This window comes from Leptosomus discolor, chromosome 9 (assembly GCF_034619465.1).
Source record: "Leptosomus discolor isolate bLepDis1 chromosome 9, bLepDis1.hap2, whole genome shotgun sequence".
In the NCBI taxonomy this organism is placed as follows: domain Eukaryota; kingdom Metazoa; phylum Chordata; class Aves; order Leptosomiformes; family Leptosomidae; genus Leptosomus; species Leptosomus discolor.
The window spans coordinates 46,645,988-46,668,821 of NC_141399.1; the positions used below are offsets into that span (position 1 = coordinate 46,645,988).

General features: G+C 46.9%; 1 protein-coding gene across 1 annotated transcript in view; it reads left to right on the top strand.

Moving 5' to 3' along the window:
- ABCB7 (ATP binding cassette subfamily B member 7) overlaps positions 1-5,046 on the top strand; it is a 39,399-nt gene extending 34,353 nt beyond the window's left edge. Inside the window, exons 15-16 of the mRNA XM_086470538.1 lie at positions 1,088-1,195; positions 3,963-5,046. Of these exons, the coding sequence (XP_086326664.1) occupies positions 1,088-1,195; positions 3,963-4,181 (327 nt within the window). The 3' untranslated portion in view covers positions 4,182-5,046. The remainder of the gene's footprint in view (positions 1-1,087; positions 1,196-3,962) is intronic.
- The last annotated feature ends 17,788 nt before the right edge of the window (positions 5,047-22,834 follow it).

Sequence of the window (22,834 nt, forward strand, 5' to 3'; positions counted from 1 at the left end):
ATTTCACAGGAAGGGCTCTGAAACATCCGAGCGTTGTGACATCGATGTCGTGACACTACCGCAGTAACTGCGTCGGGCTTCCTAACTACATCTTTGCTTAAACAGAAAACTCTCAGCACCAGCAGTAATTCCCCAAACTAATGTCATCAAAACCTGGAGCTAGAGCTATGTTTGTGTTCGCTTATGCAGATTGAGTGAATTTATTGACCCGTAATCACTAAATTACTTTCATTTTCCAGATACAAAGACATCTGAGTACTCACCAGTACAGCTATAGAGTACAGCATTCAAATAGAGTACAGCTTCCTCGTTGGACCAGAAAGGTTCATAACACACCCACTTCTCCAGAACACTGCTTGGATTCTTTCTCTCTTTCGTTTTGCTGTATTTATGGCAAGAATCATAAGCAGAGCTGGAAGGTTCACAGCAGAACTGCGCTTTAAAGGCAACAAATGAAAATAAGTTCTTTCCACAAAAGGGGAATCGAGATGTTTTCTGACAAAGGGAAGCGTTTGTCAGGAAAACAAAGTGGACACTTGCTGTAGTGAGGGCGCAGATTCCCAATTAGCGCTACTTGCCTCTGAGTGCAGTTTGGGAAGGTGGAAGACTGCTCCCAAAGGAAGCAGTGGTAGGTGGATAATTCCCAGGATTGCTTCAGCTTTATGTTCCACATTGGCCTGATGTGGAGAAGGGATTTTTTTTCCTTTAGCTTTCATTGATTGGAAGGTATTACCATGGTGATTTATTTTCACGTGCCTTTACTGCTGTTCATGTTGGTTTTGTAGCTGCATGGGGAAGGTTTTCCTGAAATCTCTTCTTTTGTCCCGAGGGATGTGAGCGTTTTTCTATGAATACAAGCTTTTTTCTAGTTTTAGGACTTTTATCAGAGCCACAGATATTTCATGCTTGGGATTCTTCTGTTTCTTCAGTGGATACTCGTAGCTGTTTCTTACTGTGAAGCTATAGCAGTACTGGAGATGTTTCTCAAAACTTATTTGCAGTAATTTGCGTATTTCCAGACAGCATTTTCTTTCTGTTCATACCACCCAGGAGTGTGTAAGAGTTCCTCTCTCTTTGAATCTTGCAGAATATCCTCAGTGCCATGAGGGACATGGTGAAGCACCGAACGTCGGTTTTCATTGCTCACAGGTTGTCGACAGTAGTCGATGCTGATGAAATCATTGTGCTGGATCAGGTGAGGTGACCGCCCTGTGATCTGTGTTTTTCACATAATGTCAGTGTTGCTTTTAGTCCCGTGTGTCCATTTTGAAATATTACACTCCCACCAAGCTCCTGGAAGTTCTTTCTTTGGCGGTGAACCATGTTAGAAAATTCTAGCCCAAGCTTTGCTTTTTATGTATTTCTCCTCTTTGCAAGTAACAGTTTATCAGTTGCAGAAAGTTCCATGTGTGACTCTCTTGTATGTTGTATCTTCGTTTGCATAGTTCATCTAATTACGTGTTCTTTATATGGATTATGATAGATTTCACTTGATGCTCTGAGACTGGCTTAACATTGCATGTTTTTTAATTTATTAGATGCTTGTGTCGGATTAGGTTTCCTAATGTGTTTCCCCCAGTTCATGCTTCATTCTCGTTACTCAATGAGTGTCTATTTTTCACATACATCCATTGGTTTTTCCTTTCAGTGGAAAGAGAGAGGACAGCATGTTCTGTTTCCATGCAGATAAAACTGTTGGAGGATTGTTCAGTCTAATTATGTTATAAATCTGAACAACATTCTCTATTGTACCTGTAGAAAGGTGTGATTATTCCCTTTCTGTACGCTTCTCTTGCAAAGAAAAAAAAGAGAAGTTTCAACATTTGATTTACTAATATCACTTACCTCGTATTTAGTCTGTCCTGTGTCTGTTTTCTTCTCTGTTACCCATCTCTGGCGATAGATTTAAAATAAATATCCTTATTGTAACTCCATAGTTAGTCTTTTAACTGATGATGCTGAACATACAGCACTCTAATCTGCTGATAATAGGTGTTAAATTTATCTCTGCATTCATTTTTTCCAGTTGCTATTTATGCGCTTGTGATCATAGGTGTCTTTAGTGACTAAAATATGCATATCTAAAAGAAAATAAATTATTCCTGCAGTACGTTAAATGGTTTTTGTGGGGAGTCAGAACCAAATCTTATAAAAAGGTGACATTCCTGACTCTTTGCTGTACAAATCTCAGCTTCGTATGAATCTCAACATGAAGTAGTGGTGGACTAAATCCCTCGTTCTGCTCTGTGCAGTTTTTATTTGGTTTTGATCTGCTTGTTTCTTCAGCTTTTGCTGAAAACCCTTTTCCTAAGGTGTATCCTTTATGTAACTGCGTGTTGAAACACCTTGCAAACGGGGTTTAGCGCGTTATAAGGCGATCTGCGGCTTTTTGTTTTCGATGCAAGTTTTCACAGCTTACGAAGAGTGCGTTTTGTGTTAGAGCGTAACTGTTAAATTAAAAATAAAAGCACAACCTAAAACTGTAAAACAGCTAGGGTGCTCGCTTTCATGAATGATGTTAGTGTAATCAAGATTGTGAATGAGTAAGGCAGCGTGGTGCATCACTTTTAGTGCCCGGCTGCTTCCTGAGGCATCGCTGACGTTTGCTCAGCAGAAAGTCGCCTCTTGTCGTGCCAGCTTGAGGGAGGAGCACGGTGTTAGCAACCGGATAAATCGGGCTCGGGGGAGATGAGACAAGGTGGTTGTGACTGGTTTTGCTTAGCAGGGGAAAGAACGGCTAAGTCACGATTGCAGCACCTTTGCCTAGGTGAAACCAGAACAATTCTTGAGTGAGTAAACAAACATTGTGTTAATGATATTGATCTTGGTGCTGTGAAGGTGAACGGAGAAGTTATGTTTCTGATGATTATTCAAGAGTTACTGAGCAAAGGACATCATTGAAAAGCCTCGTCTCTGCTACAATGAACTCTCTAAATTAACCACTTCAAGTTTTTCAATAAATTCCGCAGTTACGTTGGACAAGTGTATATTTGTTCAGATTCCACCAGCAGGACTAGTAATAGAAGTGACAAGACCCAATTTTTTTCCCAGCATGTTCATCAGCAGCTGTCACAAGGAGGTAGATTTAATTGTAGATCAGAATTGAGAACTAACACAAAATCCATGGAGTTGTCTGTGTAATGCTGTCATTTCCCAAAAGAAAGAATAGCTGGCGAACGGACACATCATTTTAATTTGAAGGCAGGGAATGTAAATGTATGTCTCAAAGTAAAAAGGTGAGGCTGTTTTTCGAAGAGTGGGGTTGTTTCACTGTCTGTAGGGTTTGAGTTCTCTTCTCAGGCTCTTCCTTCCCGTTTCCACGATGATAGTCAATAAATCATCTTTGCTCTTGAGAATAGCACAGATGAACTGAACTGCTCGCTCGATTTTTCGTGATGGCAATTGCAATGACACAAGTTACTGAGCAGCCATCTGAAAGCATAATTTACACTAATTGTTTTTAGGATTTGATTTTTAAATGTGTTTTGCTTGTCTCTTACAAATCCCTCTCTGTAGGCTCTGCTCTTTTCGCTTCTCGGTGTCTGTTTGTTACCAAGCAAAGACAGATACGTGTTTGTTTTGGTACATTTCTGTGACTTTTGCACTAGTAGTTTAACACCTTGCTTCTCATCTAGAGGTCTGCGTTTACTTTAGATGGCTCTTCCAGTTTAGGCAGTAAAACGTTCCGTGTTGGTGGGCTTCAGATTTTGTCCAGATGGACAAGAGGTGTCTACGTTCCCATTTATGTAAGTCTGAGAAGACAACAGCTCCTTGGTTTCCACTTGCAGTGTAACACACGATTCAGTGCACCACATATTCAGTCTTTCACTGCTGTCCCAAGCTCCTTCTCCTTAATAATTGCTGTAATCTCTGCTGTAAAACTGTGGCCCGTGTGTTGGCAGCACTTACATTCCTAAAGACCTGGTGATAACTGATTGCTGACTTATCCCCCTCTTTTCCAGGGCAAAGTTGTGGAACGTGGTAGACACGCAGACCTCCTAGCAAGTCCGAGCAATCTCTATTATGAAATGTGGCATACACAGAGCAGCAAAGTACTAAATAATCATAACAGTCCGAACTGGGAGGAGAGAAATAATCGAATGTCCAAAGAGGAGGAAAGGAAGAAACTAGAAGAAGAAATTATCAATAGCGTGAAAGGCTGTGGAAACTGTTCGTGCTGAGTATGATCCTGGATTAATCGTCTGTAGCAGGTTAAGAGTGCACAAGAAGACAAAGAAATGCAGCTCTTGTTTTTAAGTCAGCATTTGAAAACTTCCTGGGTTTTTCAGTTTTTGGGTTTTACAGTATCTCAGAGACATAGTTTCAACCAAAGGAATTCTATTTTTACATCTTTAGAAATCTCTAATATTCAATGGCGTCTGCAAGAGCTGAACTTTTTCCAAAACTTTCAACTTCTCAACTAAGAGTGTAATTTATGGCAGTTTTTAGGCATTGGTAAATTCTCCTGGTAGTCGCTCGAGGTGCATTATGAAATTGTAAACAGATTTGTCCTTGATTTACATTATTTCTCCTCATTAATGGTTGATAAATATGTCATGTTTTAATTGTAATTGGGCTAATTTGAAGTCATTTGCTGGTGAGGAAGATGCAATTTAAATTCTTCAGTGATGTTCTGGTTTAAAGTGTTCTTCCTTGTAAAGAATAAGAAAAGCCTCAACAAAATACTAGGGGCTTCTAGTAGCAAACTAAATATTGGAGTTATCCATCTCACCCTTCGAAAACACCTTTGATACTGGACTACCAGGAAATGTATTGGTATTGTTCTAGAAGAAAACTAACAGTATTTGTAAGAGCTGGCAAAAATCTGGATTTGACAAAACATTGTGTGACTTTACAGAAAACATACAAAATGTTGTATGTAAATATGAAGAATCAGAAGTTTCCCTTAAATGAAAAAAATCCAAGTTCAGGAGTCTGTATCCTCAACATCTGCTGTAGCAGTCAAAGCAGAATGCAGTCACTCTTTCTATTTCAGTCATGGTCTTAGGGAGCAATTAAAATTCAATAAAGACTTCCATAAATTTCTATTATGTCATTAATGTATGAGAAAATGACCTGGCTAATGTTGAAAGCGTTGCTATAACAATCTCCTCATTTCAATAGTCAGAACTTGTGCAGTGCCAAGAAACCCCAGTCTTGGCCATTTGCAGGACGCTGCGGGTGTCTTGGGCTTGCGTGGCAAGGTGGGGGCGGCAGGGGAGCTACAGGGGTGGCTCCTGCCCAAAGCTCCCCCCATGTCCGACAGAGCCATCGCCAGCCGGCTCAAAGACGGACCCGCCGCTGGCCAAGGCTGAGCCCGTCAGCCACGGTGGTTCCACCTCTGGGACAACGTATTTAAGAAGGGGAAGCAAAACTGTGCAAGAGCGATTGCAGCCAGAAGGAGTGGTGAGGACAGGTGAGAGCAACAGCCCTGCAGACACCCAGGTCGGTGAAGAAGCAGGAGCAGGAGGTGCTCCAAGCTCCGTAGCAGAGATTCCCTCGCAGCCCCTGGTGCAGACCATGGCGAGGCAGGCTGTCCTCTGCAGCCCGTGGAGGTTGGTGGTGGAGCAGATGCCCCCCTGCAGCCCGTGGAGGACCTGGTGGTGGTGGAGCAGATGCCCCCCTGCGGCCCGTGGAGGACCTGGTGGTGGTGGAGCAGATGCCCCGCTGCGGCCCGTGGAGGACCTGGTGGTGGTGGAGCAGATGCCCCGCTGCGGCCCGTGGAGGACCTGGTGGTGGTGGAGCAGATGCCCCGCTGCGGCCCGTGGAGGACCTGGTGGTGGTGGAGCAGATGCCCCGCTGCGGCCCGTGGAGGACCTGGTGGTGGTGGAGCAGATGCCCCGCTGCGGCCCATGGAGGACCCCATGGTGGTGGAGCAGATGCCCCCCTGCGGCCCGTGGAGGACCCCACGCTGGATCAGGAGGATGCCTGGAGGAGGCTGCGACCCCCTGGACAGCCCACGCTGGAGCACTTGGTTCCTGAAGGACTGCAGCCCATGGAAAGGGACCCACACATGGAAGAACTGCAGCGCCTGGGAAGTTCATGGAGGACTGTCACCTGTGAGAGGGACCCCACGCTGGAGCAGGGGAAGAGTGTGAGGAGGAAGGAGCAGCGGAGACAACGTGGGATGAACTTCTCCACTCGACTGCACCGCTCGGGGGGAGGAGGTGGAGAAATGGGGAGTGAAGTTGAGCCTGGGAAGAAGGGAGGGGTGGGGGGGAAGGTGTTTTAAGATTTGGCTTTATTTTGTCTACTCTGACCTCTAATTGGCAATAAATTAAATTAATTTCTCCCCAAATTGAGTCCGTTTTGCCCATGATGGTAATTGCTGAGTGATCTCCTTTTCTTTATCTTGAGCCAGGAGAAATTTTGTGGTATTTTTTCCCTCTGTCCAGCTGAGGAGGCGGGTGACAGAGCAGCTTGGTGGGCACCTGGTGTCCAGCCCACCACAACAGGGTTGGTTTTTTAGGCCTTAGCTCTGCAGGGAAATTCACCGTCTCTGTCTATCACTAGTTACGCTGGTATAATTCTTCATGTTGAATTAAAAAAATAAAATCTTCCTCTTGGATGATGAAAAAGAATTATTTTTTTTTTCCCCTAGGGACTTATACCAGTGTAATTACACTGATATAATTATGTTTGTAAATCAGATGCAAGACTTCTCAGTGTGGGCACCAGCAAAGCACTGAATTTGGTGCTTCTGGAAATTTAGTTGCAAATAGCGTTTACTTTTTTGTGTTATACCCTCCCCTGCAACTAAATGTAAGAACAATAACATAAAGGGAGTGAAACCTTTGCTGTCTTTTCTGCGAGTTACTCATTTTCTCTGTATTAAAATGACGGATGAAAAAAACCAACCTGGCCTCAATCTCCAGTTAAAAATTATTTTAAAAGTAATATCAAATGCAAAGACTTTTATTTTCATCCTTGGAGTGCGGAAGCGAAGTGAAGCCTCGTTAAGGTAGTGGCAGTTCAGAATGCTTCTAGCTTACAATCTTCCTTTTATTTTCACTAATTGTCTCCTTTTCTAGTTTCCAACAGCAGTAAAGTTGACTATAAAGGTGCGGTTATCTCTGAACTGCCAGAAACAGTTAGCAAAGGTTCATTAAAAAGTCTTTTTTGAGGCATCTCCCTTTCCTGTATTGCGCCTAATAAAAAAAACCAAACAATGTGGTGTCCCTCCCCGCCCCACAAGAGCTAGTTTTTGGAATTCAATGTTTTATCTTCTGTTGCATGCAGCAGGTAATGTGCAAAGGCTGTAAATAGTAATATTTCAGTCCTGAAGGTATTTTGTTCCTTCCATTTTTTTCACTGGTCTGAGAGATGGAGGAAAAGGTTTTTTCCCCTCAGTGAACAGTTTTCCATATTGCAGGGCTTAGGCATCCTAGGAATGGCCTAGAGAGAGCACAAAAGCAAGCGTTCTCCTTCCAAAGCCTGAAACCAAAAGCCATTTTAATGCCAAATTTGGTGGGTTTTGTCAAGGGCAGTTTTCAGAGGAACAAGGGATGACACGAAGCTGATGCGTTTCATCGCTGGGGATGGACTTTGCAAGTCCTCTGAGTCTTGGCCGTTGCGGGTTTGGAATGAGGACCGTTTCCAGGTGGTAAATACCAGAAATGGTGGATGTTTGTTCAGATCTGGAAAGGTTTGATGTAGCTGGGAGGCCGTTCCCTGTCTCTGATGTCATTTTTGGTGCCGGTCAGTGCGCTGTGGCCTTGTCCGACCTCAAACAAACGGAAGGGCGGGAGGCATCCCGTAACAAAGGCCTTTCCGAAGGAAGGTACAGTCATGCGGTACTAAAAAGAGCAAAAAGGACTTTCTCCCCCCATTACTTTCCCGAGTTAAATGAGGAAAACTCCCGATAAAAGCAGGAGAAGTCACTGCGTGGCCCAAGGGTTGTCAATGAGCGGGATCCTCTGCAGCCGCAGCCTCCCGCAGTTCTGTCAGGCAGCTGCGGGGACAAAATGCTGGGGGTTACGGTTCGCTTGTGAGCCCGCGTCGCAGAGAAGCAGCGGCAATACTTGGGGCGTCTCTTGTCTGCTGGGAAGTAGAACTTGTGCTCTCTTTTTGGTTATTTATTGTATTTTTAATTTCTATTCCCGTGCCGTGACTCCAGAGCGTCACCGTTTGCAGCAGACGCTTGAAATGCCGACTGGGAGGGTCACGGCTTTGGGGAGGCTCTCGCTGTAGTGCCCTGACTCTTAGGACAGGCTGTGTGGCATCTCTTTGAAAAGCCTTGTAGTTTCTTGCAGAAAACACTTATTCTGGAGCTCTTTCACGGCCTCTGGATCTGGGTAATGCTGCTCGTCTGTAATCTGGACCATCGCTTTTCTAACCAGCAGCTTTTCATATCCTGGACTTTCAGCTGGTGGTTTTTCAAAATTCAAGTCATCTACTGCCATTATAAAATCTTTGTCTGCAATTTTAGAGCAGAAAAAGGCATTTAATTCTTTCCCCTTTCACTCTCTGTTTTTAAAGGGAATGTGTTTGTGCAAAACAGGCGTTAAAAAGGAGCCGCTTCTCGCAGCGCGCAGTCATCTGTTAACGTGAGCTTCCTGGGCACAGGGTAGGAAGACACAAAGCGTTGGCCGTTGTAACCTCCGAGTTAGAAACCTTAATTGCTGGTTGGCGGGGAGGTGGTTTTGCCTTTTGCAAATGGATGTTCATGGTTTGCTACTTGCAGGCGATCCCTCGGTTTGCTCTCAGCAGTTCTGCTGCACGGGTTGGCGGTCACCTGCGTCTCTTAACGCTCAGATTTTAAATTACGTTCCAGTTCCTTTTCAGAATGGAAATGTGAAATTTAGAAGGTACAGCGAGGTGGTAGGTGTTCAAGGACAACAAAAAAAGCTAGTTTAAGGTCATATTGTGTAAACATTCTGCTGGGAGACCTCTGACCCTGACTCCTGTTGTTCATCTGTGTGTAGATAATTATTACTAAATAAATGATTTATCTTTGTGACTAGAAACGGGTGTCCTGTCCAAATGGCTCTTCCAGCTTTGCAGCAGAGGAACCAGTCAGCCGCTGGTGTGGAACAGGAATAGGTGGGTGCGTAATGGCTGTGGGAGCGCGGCTCTTGCGCTCACAAAGGGAATCTTTGAACGGGCCTTTTAGTAACAGCGGTGGTTGGCGGTGCTGGGTGATGGCAGTGAAGCTGATAACGAATTGGGGTGGGGGGGGGTCTGGGTTAGCCCAAGGCAACCAAACCCCAACTGCTCGGTCGGAAAGGGAAGTTCATAGAGTGTGCGCCCGAGTTCGGGTCCCGCTCAGCTTTTACAGCCCCTGACTTTTCAGGATGGAGCTGCGACCACACGTGAGGAGCGCTCACGTTAGCGCGTCGTGTGGATGAGAATGAGAGTTGTTGTTAAAAGCTTGACCCTTTCTCACTTTAAAATACTGTGTTTATGTAAATGTAAACTCTTAAATTGTGAACAACAAGAAGTAGTTTGGGTTTAAGAATGTGCTTGAGCCCTTGGCATGACGCTGCGTGCCGTTACTGACTGGATTTCTTTGAGCGCGGCCGTAGCTAGTTTCTCCTTATCAAATGTGTGTTACGGAACGATTTGGTTTCTTTATTATTTACGTGTTATTTTGGTAGTTCTTCTAATGCACTTGCCCCATATTGATCTGAGCTACCACAGCCCCTGGCCCTGCTGTCGCTCTGTCTCGCAGCAGTTGTCTCTGCGCTCCCCGTGGCCTTGCGGAGTGCGCTGAGCGGCTGAATGAGGGGGAGCTCCCGCAGCAGGCTGGGGGTTTTCAGCAGCTTCCAGCTGTTGGTTCTAAAGGTTCATTTGCTGTCTCTTTAAATCTTGTGATGACACTGTGCAGGAGTGCTCCATAAACGTTTACCAAAAAAAGTCATTAATTATTTGAGGAGGAAGAGCTATAATGGGAGTATGGGGTGTTTTTTTCCTTCATGTATACATGTAACTTATATTAGTGCTAATTTGAGTCACACACGTGTACCAAGGAAAGCTCTAATTACAAATCCAGCGTTTTATAATCTCCACATAAATCAGGAATCATTTTGAGGTCACCATGCTCGCTGAACATCCCATCTGTCTTCAAGCAACGGTTGCAGAAATGACAATTTGAGATTTATCCATGACCTGCTGCTTCCCGGTGAATATTTCCCAGTTATGTTTATTTTGGTTAGTTGAGCATCTAAACGGTCATCCCTACCTCTAGTCCTGACCTCTGCTGGAAACTTCTAGTTTGGGCTGCGCACAGGATGGATTTGATGGCCACTGGGTGCTTTCTTAGCTGCCTGCTGAAGAGTTTGTTGTGTTTCTTGGAAGGAGCCAGGGCATTTTTCTAAAATAGTTGTTATTTTTTTTAGAAAGTGTTGTGATGTGGCAGTACTGGGCTGTCTAGTGGTCTTATTAACAAAGTGGTGGTGTCATTGATGAAGCAGTGAGGGAGGTAAGCTGTAGATATCGGAGCGTCCTGTAGAACGGATATTCTAGATGTCAGCTGCTTCTTGACTTTAGTGTATTAATCTGATTTCTTTTTAAAAAAACCTTAAAAGGCTCGTCCCTGAAAAATATCTTATAAATTCCTGTTATGTGACTTTTGAGCAGATTCTGCAGGGGACTCAGGGAAAAGACACGAGCTTTACGCAGCCTGGAAAGCCAACAGAAACCTTGAGAGCTCGGTCCTACAGAGGAAGGTCCGCAGCCTCGGGTTGTTCCAGTCCCCGGCTCCCTCTCCTCTCCCACCAGGACGCTGCCAGAGCTGATCAGTGGCACTTGAAGCAAGAAACTCTTCGGTAGCCAGACCTTGGCCGTGTAAAGCACCGGCCGAATGCCGAGGAGCGGTGCTGTACGTATGAGGGGAAGTGCTGCTGTGGGGGTGCTTAAGGAAAGAGCCTAAAAAACGAGTGCGTGGTCAAAAACTCATGGGTGCGTGGTCTGCCTTGCAAAGGGCTCCTCTAGAGGGATGTTTGGTCAGCCCCGTTATGGTCCTCGTTACATCAAATCTTACTGGTTATACTGGCAAGCTGCACGCCTGGCTAAAGGTAGCTTCCTCAGCAGACTTCAAGGCGTATCCCGTGAGAGTAAATCGTGGTTAACTTGCTTTTGAGTCGCTGGGCGCTTGCGAAAGTAGAGCTGAGGGAATGTGGTTTGTGTGCGTAATTCCGTCTGCGAACTCAGAGAGCTGCTGTGGCAGTTCCCTGCAGCTGCAGTGGAGTCGTGACCAGCGTCGCCTTCGTGGTGCAGCGCAGGACCTCTCTCGGATGAGAAGTGTCAAAGTTGCGCGGTGGATTTATTGATTTGGAAGAAAAAAAAAAAAAAGAGGGAAAATGCGTTTTTACTGGTATCTTAGGGTGGAATTTAAATTGGCGTCCCCAAAGTTGACAGACTGCTGTGACATCGCAGCTCCCCCAGGTTTCATTTCCAGTTCTCAGTGCTTTGTAGCCCTTTATGAAGTGGTCAAGTAAAGCACTGACATCACACCAGCTTCAAATGTGTCTTGTAAAGCGATCCACCTCATTCAGGAGGGGAAAAGGAGGGAATTTTTTTCCCCCTCTCCGTTGTGGATAGGAAGAAACAGGCTGAAACATGATATATGCACCTGTGTGGTGTCCTTTGAATGCACTGCACAGTGCTCTGCGAGTGCCTTGTGAAGTTTGGCCTTGAGCACGCACCGACAAATGTTTAGAAAAGCGGAGGTTGAAAAGATGGGAAGTTTCCGTTTTGCTCTAGTTAGAGAAAAGGGAACGTGAAGGTCGGTCTGTGAGTCAGAGAGGACGTTTCAGGTACCGTTGGTGCGTGAATTAGGAAATGGGCTGTGCAGCTTTCACAAAAAATGGAAACGCGTGTTCGTGTGTTCTCACACGGGTGGGTAAAAATCTTTATTTAGCGATTTGAAAGACTTCCTGGCTTGTAAAGAACACAGGTAAAAGATTGAGCTTATTTACAGTTAAAACCAGGGAACGTTTTCTGGGAAAAACAGCGTGTGCAGGGTTTGTACAAGGTGACGAGTGACATCGCTTGTGGGTACCGTTACTTTTAGGTGATTTGGGTAATCTGGGGTATTTGGCAGGATACAAGGAGGGAGAAGAGCACAGGACGAAGATATTTTAGGCTGGAATTGTTCTGCCTCGTGCAAACTTCGCACTGGTGCGTTTCAGGGGCTGTGCAAGGGTTGTGCTGTAACGAGTTTTACATGTTTGGGCCTGGGATCGTAAGATCTCACCAAAAAAACCACACACCAGGTCAAGTCTTACCACGCTCCTGTAGTTGTACAATGGAGTGACTTTTTCAAACAGTATTTTACAGCATTTAGAAATGTTAGAGGAAGAGAAATTCAGAGAGGTGAACTTGGGTCAGTGGGGGAAGGAAGAATTTCTAACTCCAATCCCTGAGCTGCAAACTTGGGATGCTCATCTTGGCCTGGCGTGACAGTGGCTGCCTGCAGGAGTTTCCCTTGCAGCTTTGCATGCAAGCTGATCACCTCAGCTACCTCACTTTGCTCTGTTGCCTCTTCTTCCTCCCCTCTCCCCGTATCTGGGTAACTCTCCCTAAAATATTTCCTGCCTGTAAACTCGAAGAAACATGAACAGCTCCTGTCCTAGGGCTGGGCTTTTTTCCCTCATGGGCCGTGGAGGAGCGCTGCCTTTCAAAGGACCTTCTCAGGTGGCCTCGGTGGGATGGGTCGGTGCACAATGAAGGCCCTTGTGCTACCTTTGGACCTCTCGTGTCGCGGCCGTCTTGCGGGGAGAGGTTTGCTTTATGCAATGCTGCTCGGGGAGCTCTGCCCGCAGCATCGCCTCGTTCCAGTTTGGGCAGGCGAGCGGCCTGAAACGTGAGGGAGCTGCGAACGGCAGCCTGCTCGGCGCTGCCTTTTGTCCTCCGGGCCTTGTGTATTATTCGAGTTCGACGGGCATCTCGTTTTCAGGAGCGTCTCCGTGCGCGATCACGGTACGTAGCTTCCCAAACGGTCAGAGCTTTGCCGGGAGCGGTACGTGCCCACAGCTCTCACAGCGCGGGAACAATGATTTTTTTTTTTGGAATGTCGTCTCCACCAAAACTGAGTGTTTACCAGAGCCCTTCGTTTCTGCTTCGTGCTGCTGCAAAGGGCAGGCCTGTCTGTTGAAATGTGTGTTTGGGTGCTGTGTCGATGTCCTACGTGGAGGCAGTTGAGTTCAGTCCCCATCAGCCTTATGTTTTCTTCTCAATCCCCTGGAATTCTTGATGTTGCCAATCTCCAGCTGACCATGTAGAACTCCACGGCTAAAATTTTACCTCCTGAAGCACGGGCAAGATTTCACTGTCCCTAAAGAACAGGTTTCCCATCCGTGCTAGCAGCACGCAGAACATTAGGGTGGGATTTTTTTAAAAGCAGTTGTCATTGCCTGAGCTGTGCTCCCAGCCAAAGTGGTGGTTGGAATTGCCATCAGGTATTCGGTTCCCAAGTCACGAAATATTGTGTACCAAAAAGTGGTTGGAAGTTGCTTAAAGAAAGACTTCTTTTGTGCGTTTGGTGTCAGAAGCGTGCGCGTTAGTTACTGTCATTCTGTCACACTCAGCTGGATGCTTCCATGATGCGACGGCGCTCAGCCACAATCTGGGAGGTGTTTATCCCCACCGCAGCCTGTAGTGCGTGTCGTGGGTGCAACGTGCACTGGAGTGGTGTGTTTCAAACACTTTGGGTCTTCTCGTAGTTCACGCAGATAAAGCCATCGAGCCCCGAGCGCTCAATATAGGCACAGAGCCCGCAGTTAATAAAAGGGGGAACAGGACACAGCCGAAGGGGGACTGCAGTACTGGAAAGATGAATAGCATAGGAGTAGCTGACAGCAAGTCAGATGCAAATGACCCTGGTGAAAACAAAAGGGAAATACAGAAAACTAGTTTTTGATGTCTGGTCGGCTCCAGAAGCTGACAAAAAGTGTTTTTCCGGCGATTATTTTGTCAGTTTTGTTTTATTTTAAAGGCCCAGAACTTTCTAGCTGTTATTTGGTCTACTGGGAAGCAGTCAAGTTCTAGCAAATAAATGTCCGAGTGATTCTAGTGGGTGTCTAGAAAAGCAAATCCCACAAACGGCCGTGGTTTTAGCCTTGGATATTAGTCTCTGAGGAATTCATTCAGTGGGAATGTGAGCTCATGCCTAATGGCAGTCTCTGAGTTAGACCAAAGCTGTTTTACTGACATTTGAGCCATCCTATGGAGACCCTGTTCTAAGCAGAAAACTGTACAGACTTTCACAGACTGTAAATTCCACTGACTACATCTCTTAAGTACTTTGCTCGAAGGAACGTTAAGCTCTTTTACTAAATCTGCAAATTATAGCTATTTGACAACTTTGAGTTTACAGTCTGACAGCTCACGTCACCAGTCGGAAGATGATGAGCAGCGTAAGAGGCTGCATTGCGTGCTGGGGACTTACAGGAATCATGTAATAACAATCAACTAGAAAATGTTGGAAAGCTGTGACAGTCTGGAAACTGTTTGTGACATCTGTGAAACACACTTGTTGTTTATTCCTGTTGTCTGTAGTGAGATGGGAGTGGTATTCCATGGGAGCGGAGTGGTTGCGTTCCGAAGTGGGAGGCAGAAGTCTGCCTCGAGGACCCACGTGGTCATCCAGGTGAATTTCTATACAAATGGCCACGACACTTTCTTAACGCTTGAGCCAGCTTCAAAAGAAGTTACTCAACAGATTGGGTCTTTCTGACTGCAGGAGATAATGAAGCGAGAATAGTTACCTCGTGAACTTTGCAGGGAACAGAAGAGGAGACGAGAGGAACCTCATGAAGTCCTTGCTGTTGAGCGCTGTGACGTGACCGGTGCTGTCTGCAGGGGAGGTGAGCACGGGCCGAGTGCTTTGTGGTTCAAAGCAACTCAGCGAGAACTTAACGTGGAGTGGGGGGTGTTGGAAGAGGTGTAAGCTCACGGGTGCACCGGTGTCATCTTAAGTGTAGAAGACCTTGAACGTGCAACATGTGTGAGTGTGACCAGTCAAGTAGAAGAGCTGTGTCTTCCTCCAAGAACATGTCCCTTCCCAGATGAGTTCATACCCCGTGACTGAAGTAGACGGTTCCTCGCAGTGGGACAAAGTTTCCTCTAGGATATATTTTGTAGGCAACACCTCCTTGTTTCAGTACACACTTGTCCTGAAGTCCTGAACCTGCTTTAAGACCTGTTGGAATGGCAGCACAGGAACTGAAGAAAACGTTGGTTTACCAGATAGTGGCAATGTAGCCAACTAAATTCAGCCAGCGCTCTTCTTGAAAATAGGGGCAACAAAAGAACGTGGCCATAGAGAAGAACGGGCTGGCCGAATCCCCCAGCCGTTGCCAGCGCGGTTTTTGTGTCGCAGATCGTAGAACAGAGGTGGGCGAGTCCGGTGACAAGTGTGTGAAGGGGAGCCCTTGTCGCTGTCTAAGCTGCCTCTTGCTGTTCAGCCAGACGCTGATCTGGAAGTGAAGAAAAGCTCTGATCAGCCTGGTTGTGGCTGACTGCTGTCTGTCTTTACCCATAGCTGTCCACAAACAGAGGAAATGAACTAGTTGTTTAAAAAACCCAAACCCACCTAGGGGATAAAATTTAACTTTCCATTCTTTTCCAAGAGCTTCTCCAGCAGTCTGTGGTTCTCTCCAAGGGCTCCCCACCTTCTCGCCAGCCTTGGGTCAGTCCGGGATGGAGCATCTCCCATCCTGCTGATGGAACCTTGAAGCTGCTCCCCAGTGCAGACTGGAAAGCGATCGTTGTGGATCAGTCTGCAGCATGTTGCACCCTTTGATGTGGTGGTTTGGTTCTGGAAGTGTCGAAATTACTAGGGCTCTCGGAGGATTAGCTTAAATGTCTTAGGATGGTTCTAGAGTGGAGCCCAACATGCTGCAAGGTACAAGAACGATGTAATCTGCAGACTAGCGTGGACTAGTTAGGGAAAAGTTTGATGTGAGCAGGGTGTGGGTTACCTAAACCCTGGTGTTTTCATCAGCCGAAAACGGAATGTTTTGTGCCCGGGAAGTGCGGACGTGGATCTCTTCAGTGTGACTGAACCTTTCGGTGAGAGTTGCCTCAAGCGCGCCGTCAACACCCGCAGCCAGGCTCTCCCGTCATACACGTCTCGACGCCGTCTTTTCAAAGAGAAGCAGGAACAATGTAAGAAAATGATCACACAACTGAGAATATATGTCTGTCCTACAAGGAAGAGCTCGAAAACCTCCCAAACGTCTACATGAATGTCTGCGGATCTCAATCTTGGGACTGTCGTCACAAAAGGCACTATCAAAAGGCTGGATATTGAGAGCTGTAGGTAATTGCCTGGCTCCCCTATGCCGTATGAGGTGAGGTTACTTCACACAGGCCGTGCAGTTACCTGCTGTACAAATGGAAAATGAAATTGCAACTTGGTGTGCCGCTGTCACGAAGACACCCAAACCACAAGCTGTCTAGCAGAGCTGCTGCCCTCCTCTTTGAAAGAAAAACTCGCACTATTCTCTCTGGAAACAATAGATTCGAAGAAGTTAATCTTTTTAAATGTGGCCTTTCAGGGTGTCCTGTGAAAGATGATGATCATCTTAAGTGTTTACACTGGTTTCTGCAGCTTTCAGTCTAACAGAGAGAGAAATCTCATCCCCTGAGACCTCCTAGGGCTTGAGTGTGAAGCTAAAACTCCGACTGAGTTTAAACAGAGACCAAGCTGACAGCAGATACAGGGCTTAAATACAGGTTGGAGAATGAGTTGAATGGTCCTATGCTGTTAGGATGGACTAACAACTGAGTGTTTTTCCCCTTTTTGACTGTTCTTATTTGAATTAGGGGCGAGAAGGAAAAAAAAGGTAATCATAGCAGCAGTATGTTCCCTAGAGGGGGAGTGTGTAGGTTGCAGAGGAGGACGTCCTTTCCCGAGGCGGTCTGAGGCAGATTAGCAGCATATCTGTCAATACATCTGCTGGAAGGTTAAAAAAAAATAAATAAAAATTCCCTGAGACATTATGAATTATGAATTTAAACAGCCTTGGTTGTAATCACACACCTTAAAAAAACATCCTTTAATCTTAATTTTGGGGAAGAAGAAGAGGGATGCAGGAAGCGCAGTGCGTGCTGTCGTGTGTCGCTGTGGTTTTGAAAGTAAACATTTTGCCTTAAGAAAGAAGCGAAATTGGTTTGCACAGGTGTGAAGCTTTTCTTTTATTAATATTTAAATAAATGGGGGATTGTCACTGAACTGCAATTTAATATTTTTTTAATCAGTCTTTATTGGATTGGAAAGCATTTACTCTGTTAGGAGGCTATAAAAAACCCAGATTTATCCTTAAAATAAATTAATAAAAATCTCTTGTGAAAATGCTGAAACTAAGTGGAATGTTTCCAGAAAAATCAAGCATTATTATGATTTTTTTTTTTTTTTAAAGTGTGTGTAAAATAATCCTGTCTTCCCAAAAGATGCTTGAAGTTGTTTGGATAGAGTTGGCATCTGCCAGAGTCGAGTCACACATAAGATAACATGATTGACCATTTTTGGCATAGGATGGTCTAAATTGGCTCATCTGTTGGCTGTCAGTCTCTTCTGAATTAGATCCAACTCTTTGTAGGCACGTTTCCATCTGGTTAAGTTTAGGACTCAAGCTGTTTATATATTAAAAAAAAAAATTATTTTGTACCAATAACAGTTTCTGGAAAAAGGTTTTTGCTTATGTTCGTAATGCATTTCAAAACTATTTAGTTTTCCTTACTGGTCAAAATAACATTCTAAAGAGTGAAAGAAGATGTGCCCATATATTGTGTTTCGAGGGGCTTAACACACAAATAAAATGGGAAGAAATTAAAATTGTATACGTATATATTTAAATATATGCCTATGCGCATGTATATCATTCTGTAATATGCAATTCTTCTAAATTAGACAACCAGATTTTAAGTCTGCTAATGTTTTAACTCTGCACATTAGGAAAGTAGGATGAATACATGCTGTTACATTCACATCGAGTCTGCCTAAGGTTGGCCTCGCATTATTTTTATTCTGAATATTAGCCATCTGGCACTGCGTGCTGCAGTATTTAGTGCCACAAATAATAATGAAAAATATGGTAATATCTCATGATACTTTAACATAAAAATATAAGACAGAGGGTATAAAGCTTTGGGTGTGTAATCTCAAAGCTGCCAAAGCATGTTGTTCCCTCTGCCCTTGTTTTCCATAAATGATTCCTGGATGGGAGACAGCAGCGGTGACAGGAAAGTCATTGGTCGACGCACAGGGATGAAACGGCGTTTCTTGGAGTCCATGAACTACAGCCCCGAAGAACAACGGGCAGGAAAACCCCCACGATTTGTGCCTTTCTGTTCAGGTAGATGAGGGCACATCCAAGACAGCCGAGAGAAAGGTGTTTGACTTCAGATGCACCGGAGAGGGCTCGGTCTTTTCACGTCAGTCAAGCCCCATGGAAATGCTTGAACTTTGAAGGAAATAGCCTTTTCCTTCGGTCTGCCACATCCAAACGCGATGACGAGGCCATTGGATATTCAGCAAAACTGTTGTTCTCGCTGTAGGTAAGTTGCGTAATTAGATGGGGCTTAAAAGAGGTGAGAGCTGAACTTTAGGGACTCTGTAGGCTGATGTGGAGGTGAATTGCAGGCCAACTCCTAGAAGTTCCCAAACTCGCAGTGCCCCAGAACGCAGTTTAAGGATGTTTTGGGTCAAAGGAAGCGAGCGTTTTCATCCACATTTGTTTTGGAGAACACTTTTGCTGGCAAGGGGGGGTTTCCCTTCCTGTATTTCTCCAAGGGTGGATTTACTTTTGCAGAGGAGCCAAGCACCAACTGGGATGGCAAGACCTAAGCGGCCACGTTACATCGCTGCCCTGCCTGCATGAAAAACACCGTTTTCCCAGCTCCGCTCTCTGGAACCTCGGTTCACTACTGGAGCATCCTCTATACCTGAAGCAAGAGCGCAAAGCATGAGGTGCCTCCAGGCACGAGGAGCTTAATGTTTCCTGAAGAGAAGAAATCGTTTCTTCGAAGGCTACAAGTAACATCTCCATCAGCAATGAACACGGCTCAACTTTCTGCTGGTTTGCTGCAGCCCGCCCCCAACAGAGCCAACAGCACACCGTGAAAGATGGCGATGCCCAGCAAACTCTGAGCTTCCACCTGCTAACGCAGAGCCCCCGCCAGCTCCGTTGACTCTGCCGTCTTCATCCAGGAGTTTCAGACGCCAGCCAGCTTGGCCGAAGCAGCAGCAGGTTTGGGCTGTGGGACATCCAGGAACACCCACTGCAGCTCCGCAGTTCAACCTAGCAGAGGCGTCCGGCCTCCCCTGGGTCACGAGGCTGGCTGCCCGGGAGCAGATCACATCCACAAGGAATCCACAGCAGGTCTGTTTTTTCCCAGGCACGTGCTGGGCCAAGGATCAAGGCCTGAGCAGCGGATGAGGTGTGCACAGGCTGCGCGGGGCTCGCTGCACACGCGCCAAAAGTCTGCGCAGGAACGCGGGAGCCTTCAGCCGAGGGAGTCAGCACCGTCTCTCCGTTCTGTTTCCGATCCCTCCCTCTGACGGTGTCCCCTCCAGGGCCCAAAGGACGTAGGGTGAGTAAGGAGCAGAAGGGGCTCTGGGACCCTGACGGTGACACCGCCCGGGGACTGTCACCCCGGGGCTCTCAGGAGCCGAACGAACGGCTCAACAGCCCTGCTGCTGCGCCTGCTGGGGCTGCGTCAGCAGCTCTCCTTCAGCGCATCGGTCCCTCCTGCCTTCGCCTCAGCTCTCTGCTTTGGTGTATCCCGATCCTTTTGCCTTCTCCAGGTTTTGTTCTAACCTGTGCTCTGGCTCGCTGCAAATACACCAGACCATTCTCGAGCCTTTTTTGTTGTTGCTGGTTGTTTTTCTAGGTTTTTTTTCCTTTTTTCCCCCCCTGCTAATCCAGTAGCCTCCCCTAAAGTGGCCAAGGTTGCTGGTCGTGCCAAGGAAATGAGAGAACACAGAGCCTTCTGTCCGCAGAGCGCTCGTCTTGGCCGAGGCACAAATGTAAGCTTTTATTTCCTCCTGTTCAGAAGCCACCAATAATGAGGTGTTTGGCCGTGGAAACATGGTAAGACAAATGCACAATTTAAACAAAGATCTACAATTTGAAGTTGAAACGCTGGGAGGAAGGTGGGGGGAAATGGAGAAATAGATATGGACTAATTGGGGGGATCAGATCCTTTTAGCAGCGCAGTTTTAATGCCATATTGGGTCATGGGAGCCTCGGAGCTATTAACCTGCTGGAACTTTCTGACTTGAATAAGGAGATGTTTTAGTCTTGTGAAGCTGTTGCAAGGGAGAGATGATTTTTTGTGTGTGTGTGTGGAGGGGGTTGACCAGTGGAGCAAGGAGTATCTCAAGGAATGGAGAAGCTTGGAAAACTGAGCTGGAACCCTCCTCCCCTTCCTTCTGCCGGGCACATGGGAAATTTGTCTTGCCCAGAGAGGCCACCAGCAGCCTTGAGTTTCTCCCGAGTGTTTCCGAGACATCACCCGTCAGGGCAAAGAGAAGGTACGGACTAAATAGCAGCACTGTTTCTCCAGCTCCTCTTGGACTGCACTGGAAGGGGGGTACAAAAAGACAGGAGTGTTGAGGGAGTCTCTGCAACCAGTGGGGTTCAGAGTGTGCAGCTCTTTCGGGTAGGCTTTTGGTGGCGGTTGGACAAAGCTCTGAGGCTTGCAGGTGTGAGAGACGGGAAAGGAGACGCTCTGTGTGTGGCAGTTGATGATTCCAGCTTTGTTCCAGGAATTGCTTCAGCCTCAGTAAGAATGAATCACTGTTTGCAGGCTCAGCGTTCTTTCCCGCAGCGTACGGCCGGTTTTGAATCGCACATGGGGACCTGGGAAGGAAGGAGGAGACAGGGCGAGTCCCGCACCCGCCTGAATCGAAGGCCCCCACCACCATCCCCCCTGCATGGAGTGCCTCCTGCTCTGCCAGCGGTCTGCATTGCAGTCAGAAGTTGGTCCTGAAAGTCTGACAGAGTGGGGGAAGAAATCCTCTGCAGCGCTTCGTGGGGGGGTGGGATAGGCTTTTGCTGTGGGTTTTTATGTTTCATAACATCTGGGGCAGCTTTCTGCTATGAACCGTGGCTTTCCAGGCTTACCCACGAGCGTAGGATTGGAGATCTTTGGAAAAAATCACATTTGTGTTGTACTTGTGCCACAGGCAAACCAGAATCCTCCTGGGAACCTCTGCTTTTCTCTCTAGTCCTGCTTCGCAGAGGGGCTGCGTGTGGCAGAGATGAATCGGGCTGTGCCAAGTGCAGGATTGAACCCCTATTAGGTCTGCCTCGGTGAGGCACCCCTATGTTGGGACAAGCAGGCATCAGGAAAAGGAGGAATGATCAGGACGTAGGTGCCTGGAAATCGCTGTGGCATTGGCCTATTGCCATAATCCAGGTTCTGCTATTTCAGGCTCCGACTCCTGCTTCCTAGACAGACAAGCGAGCGTAGGCTCCCGGCGTAGACATGTGTCTGGGCACACGGATTTTGCGTGAAGACAGCTGGGAGGATGGGACAGATGTAAATGCCCGATCTGCTCCGTCTTACAGGTTGTAGGGCACGATCACGGTGCCCGTTGCAGCTGCCCTGGCCTGGGGAGGTCAGGAGAGCAGCGGGGGCGTGCGGCAGGGCCGGGCGAGGCGCTGGCTGGCCTTGCAATCGCTCCTCGCTCAGGGTTTTGTTGATCCTTTCCTGCCCAAAGGAGTTTTCTCAGCGCCTCGTTCACACCTGCGAGTCTCTTTATTTGACAGTCTGGAAAATTAATACCCAGCCCAGGAGGGCAGCTGCGCTTCCGTCATGTCGGGGCATTTTTACATCGGTTTGTGGCACCGCATAAAAAGATCACAGTGCACAGACTGTTAATTTTTAAGATTGCCCAAGATGCTGCGCGGAATTTTATGCTGCTGATCGATTAGTATTGTGGTAGTTCTGTAATTGAAGGGCCTTAAATGAGTAGCGGGTGGATAAGGGAAACTAAAGGCATTACGTTGTACCACAGCTACCAGGGTGATTTTTGAGCCTTCTGTTTGTGTTCTCTCTAAAAGACAGCAATTTAAATAAATCCTGGTGTTGTCGTCTTCTAAACCGGATCGAGGTGCAGTGCTTACTTCATTGAATGTATCTTTTCATCTCCACGACGGCTCTCCCCACGCTGACGTCTAACGTTGTCTGTGCGGTTATATGCCGCTGGTTGCTGTCGCTGCCAGCCTCCCCGCACGCTGCACCGCTTCCAAAGGCATCGGGAGGAGCTGGGTAGGTCTGACAAACTTAGTGATGGTGCCCCGGGGGCTTCTAGTCATGTTATTCCCGCGAGGCGCCTTCGCAGAGGAGCTGCCAGATTTGCTCTGTGTGCCTTTGGTGGCACTTCTGGAGGTAACAGCCTGTACGTGAGTGTGCTGGGGGGGGACAGAGAGGGCAAAACCTCCCCTGAGTTCGTGAAATTTTGAAAGCAGTTAACGAACACCATCCAAATTGTGTTTCTTTCGCTGAGCGCTGCCAGGTGCACCGTCGCTGTCTCACCTGACCCCGACTAATTAATTATTTGTATTCCTTGAATCTTTCTGTCACGAAAACGATGGGGGGTGTGAAATAAAATGCAGCGTTGTGGTAGAGATTACAAACGTGCCAAGGGAGAGGGACTGAGCTGTGTGATTTCCACAGCGACGTGGTGATGCTGGAGAGGGAAACCGTAACTCGGGATGGGACTGGGAGGTGCTGCCGCTCTGACAAGGACTCGCTCTGTGGCCTTGGTCAAATCTCTTGCTGCTCGCCTCTCTTTCCACAGCGGGGCATAGCGCTTCCAGTGTGTGCCCTGCTGCAGTGGGAATGAATAATCCATGTGTGTGTGATGTCTAGGGTGCCC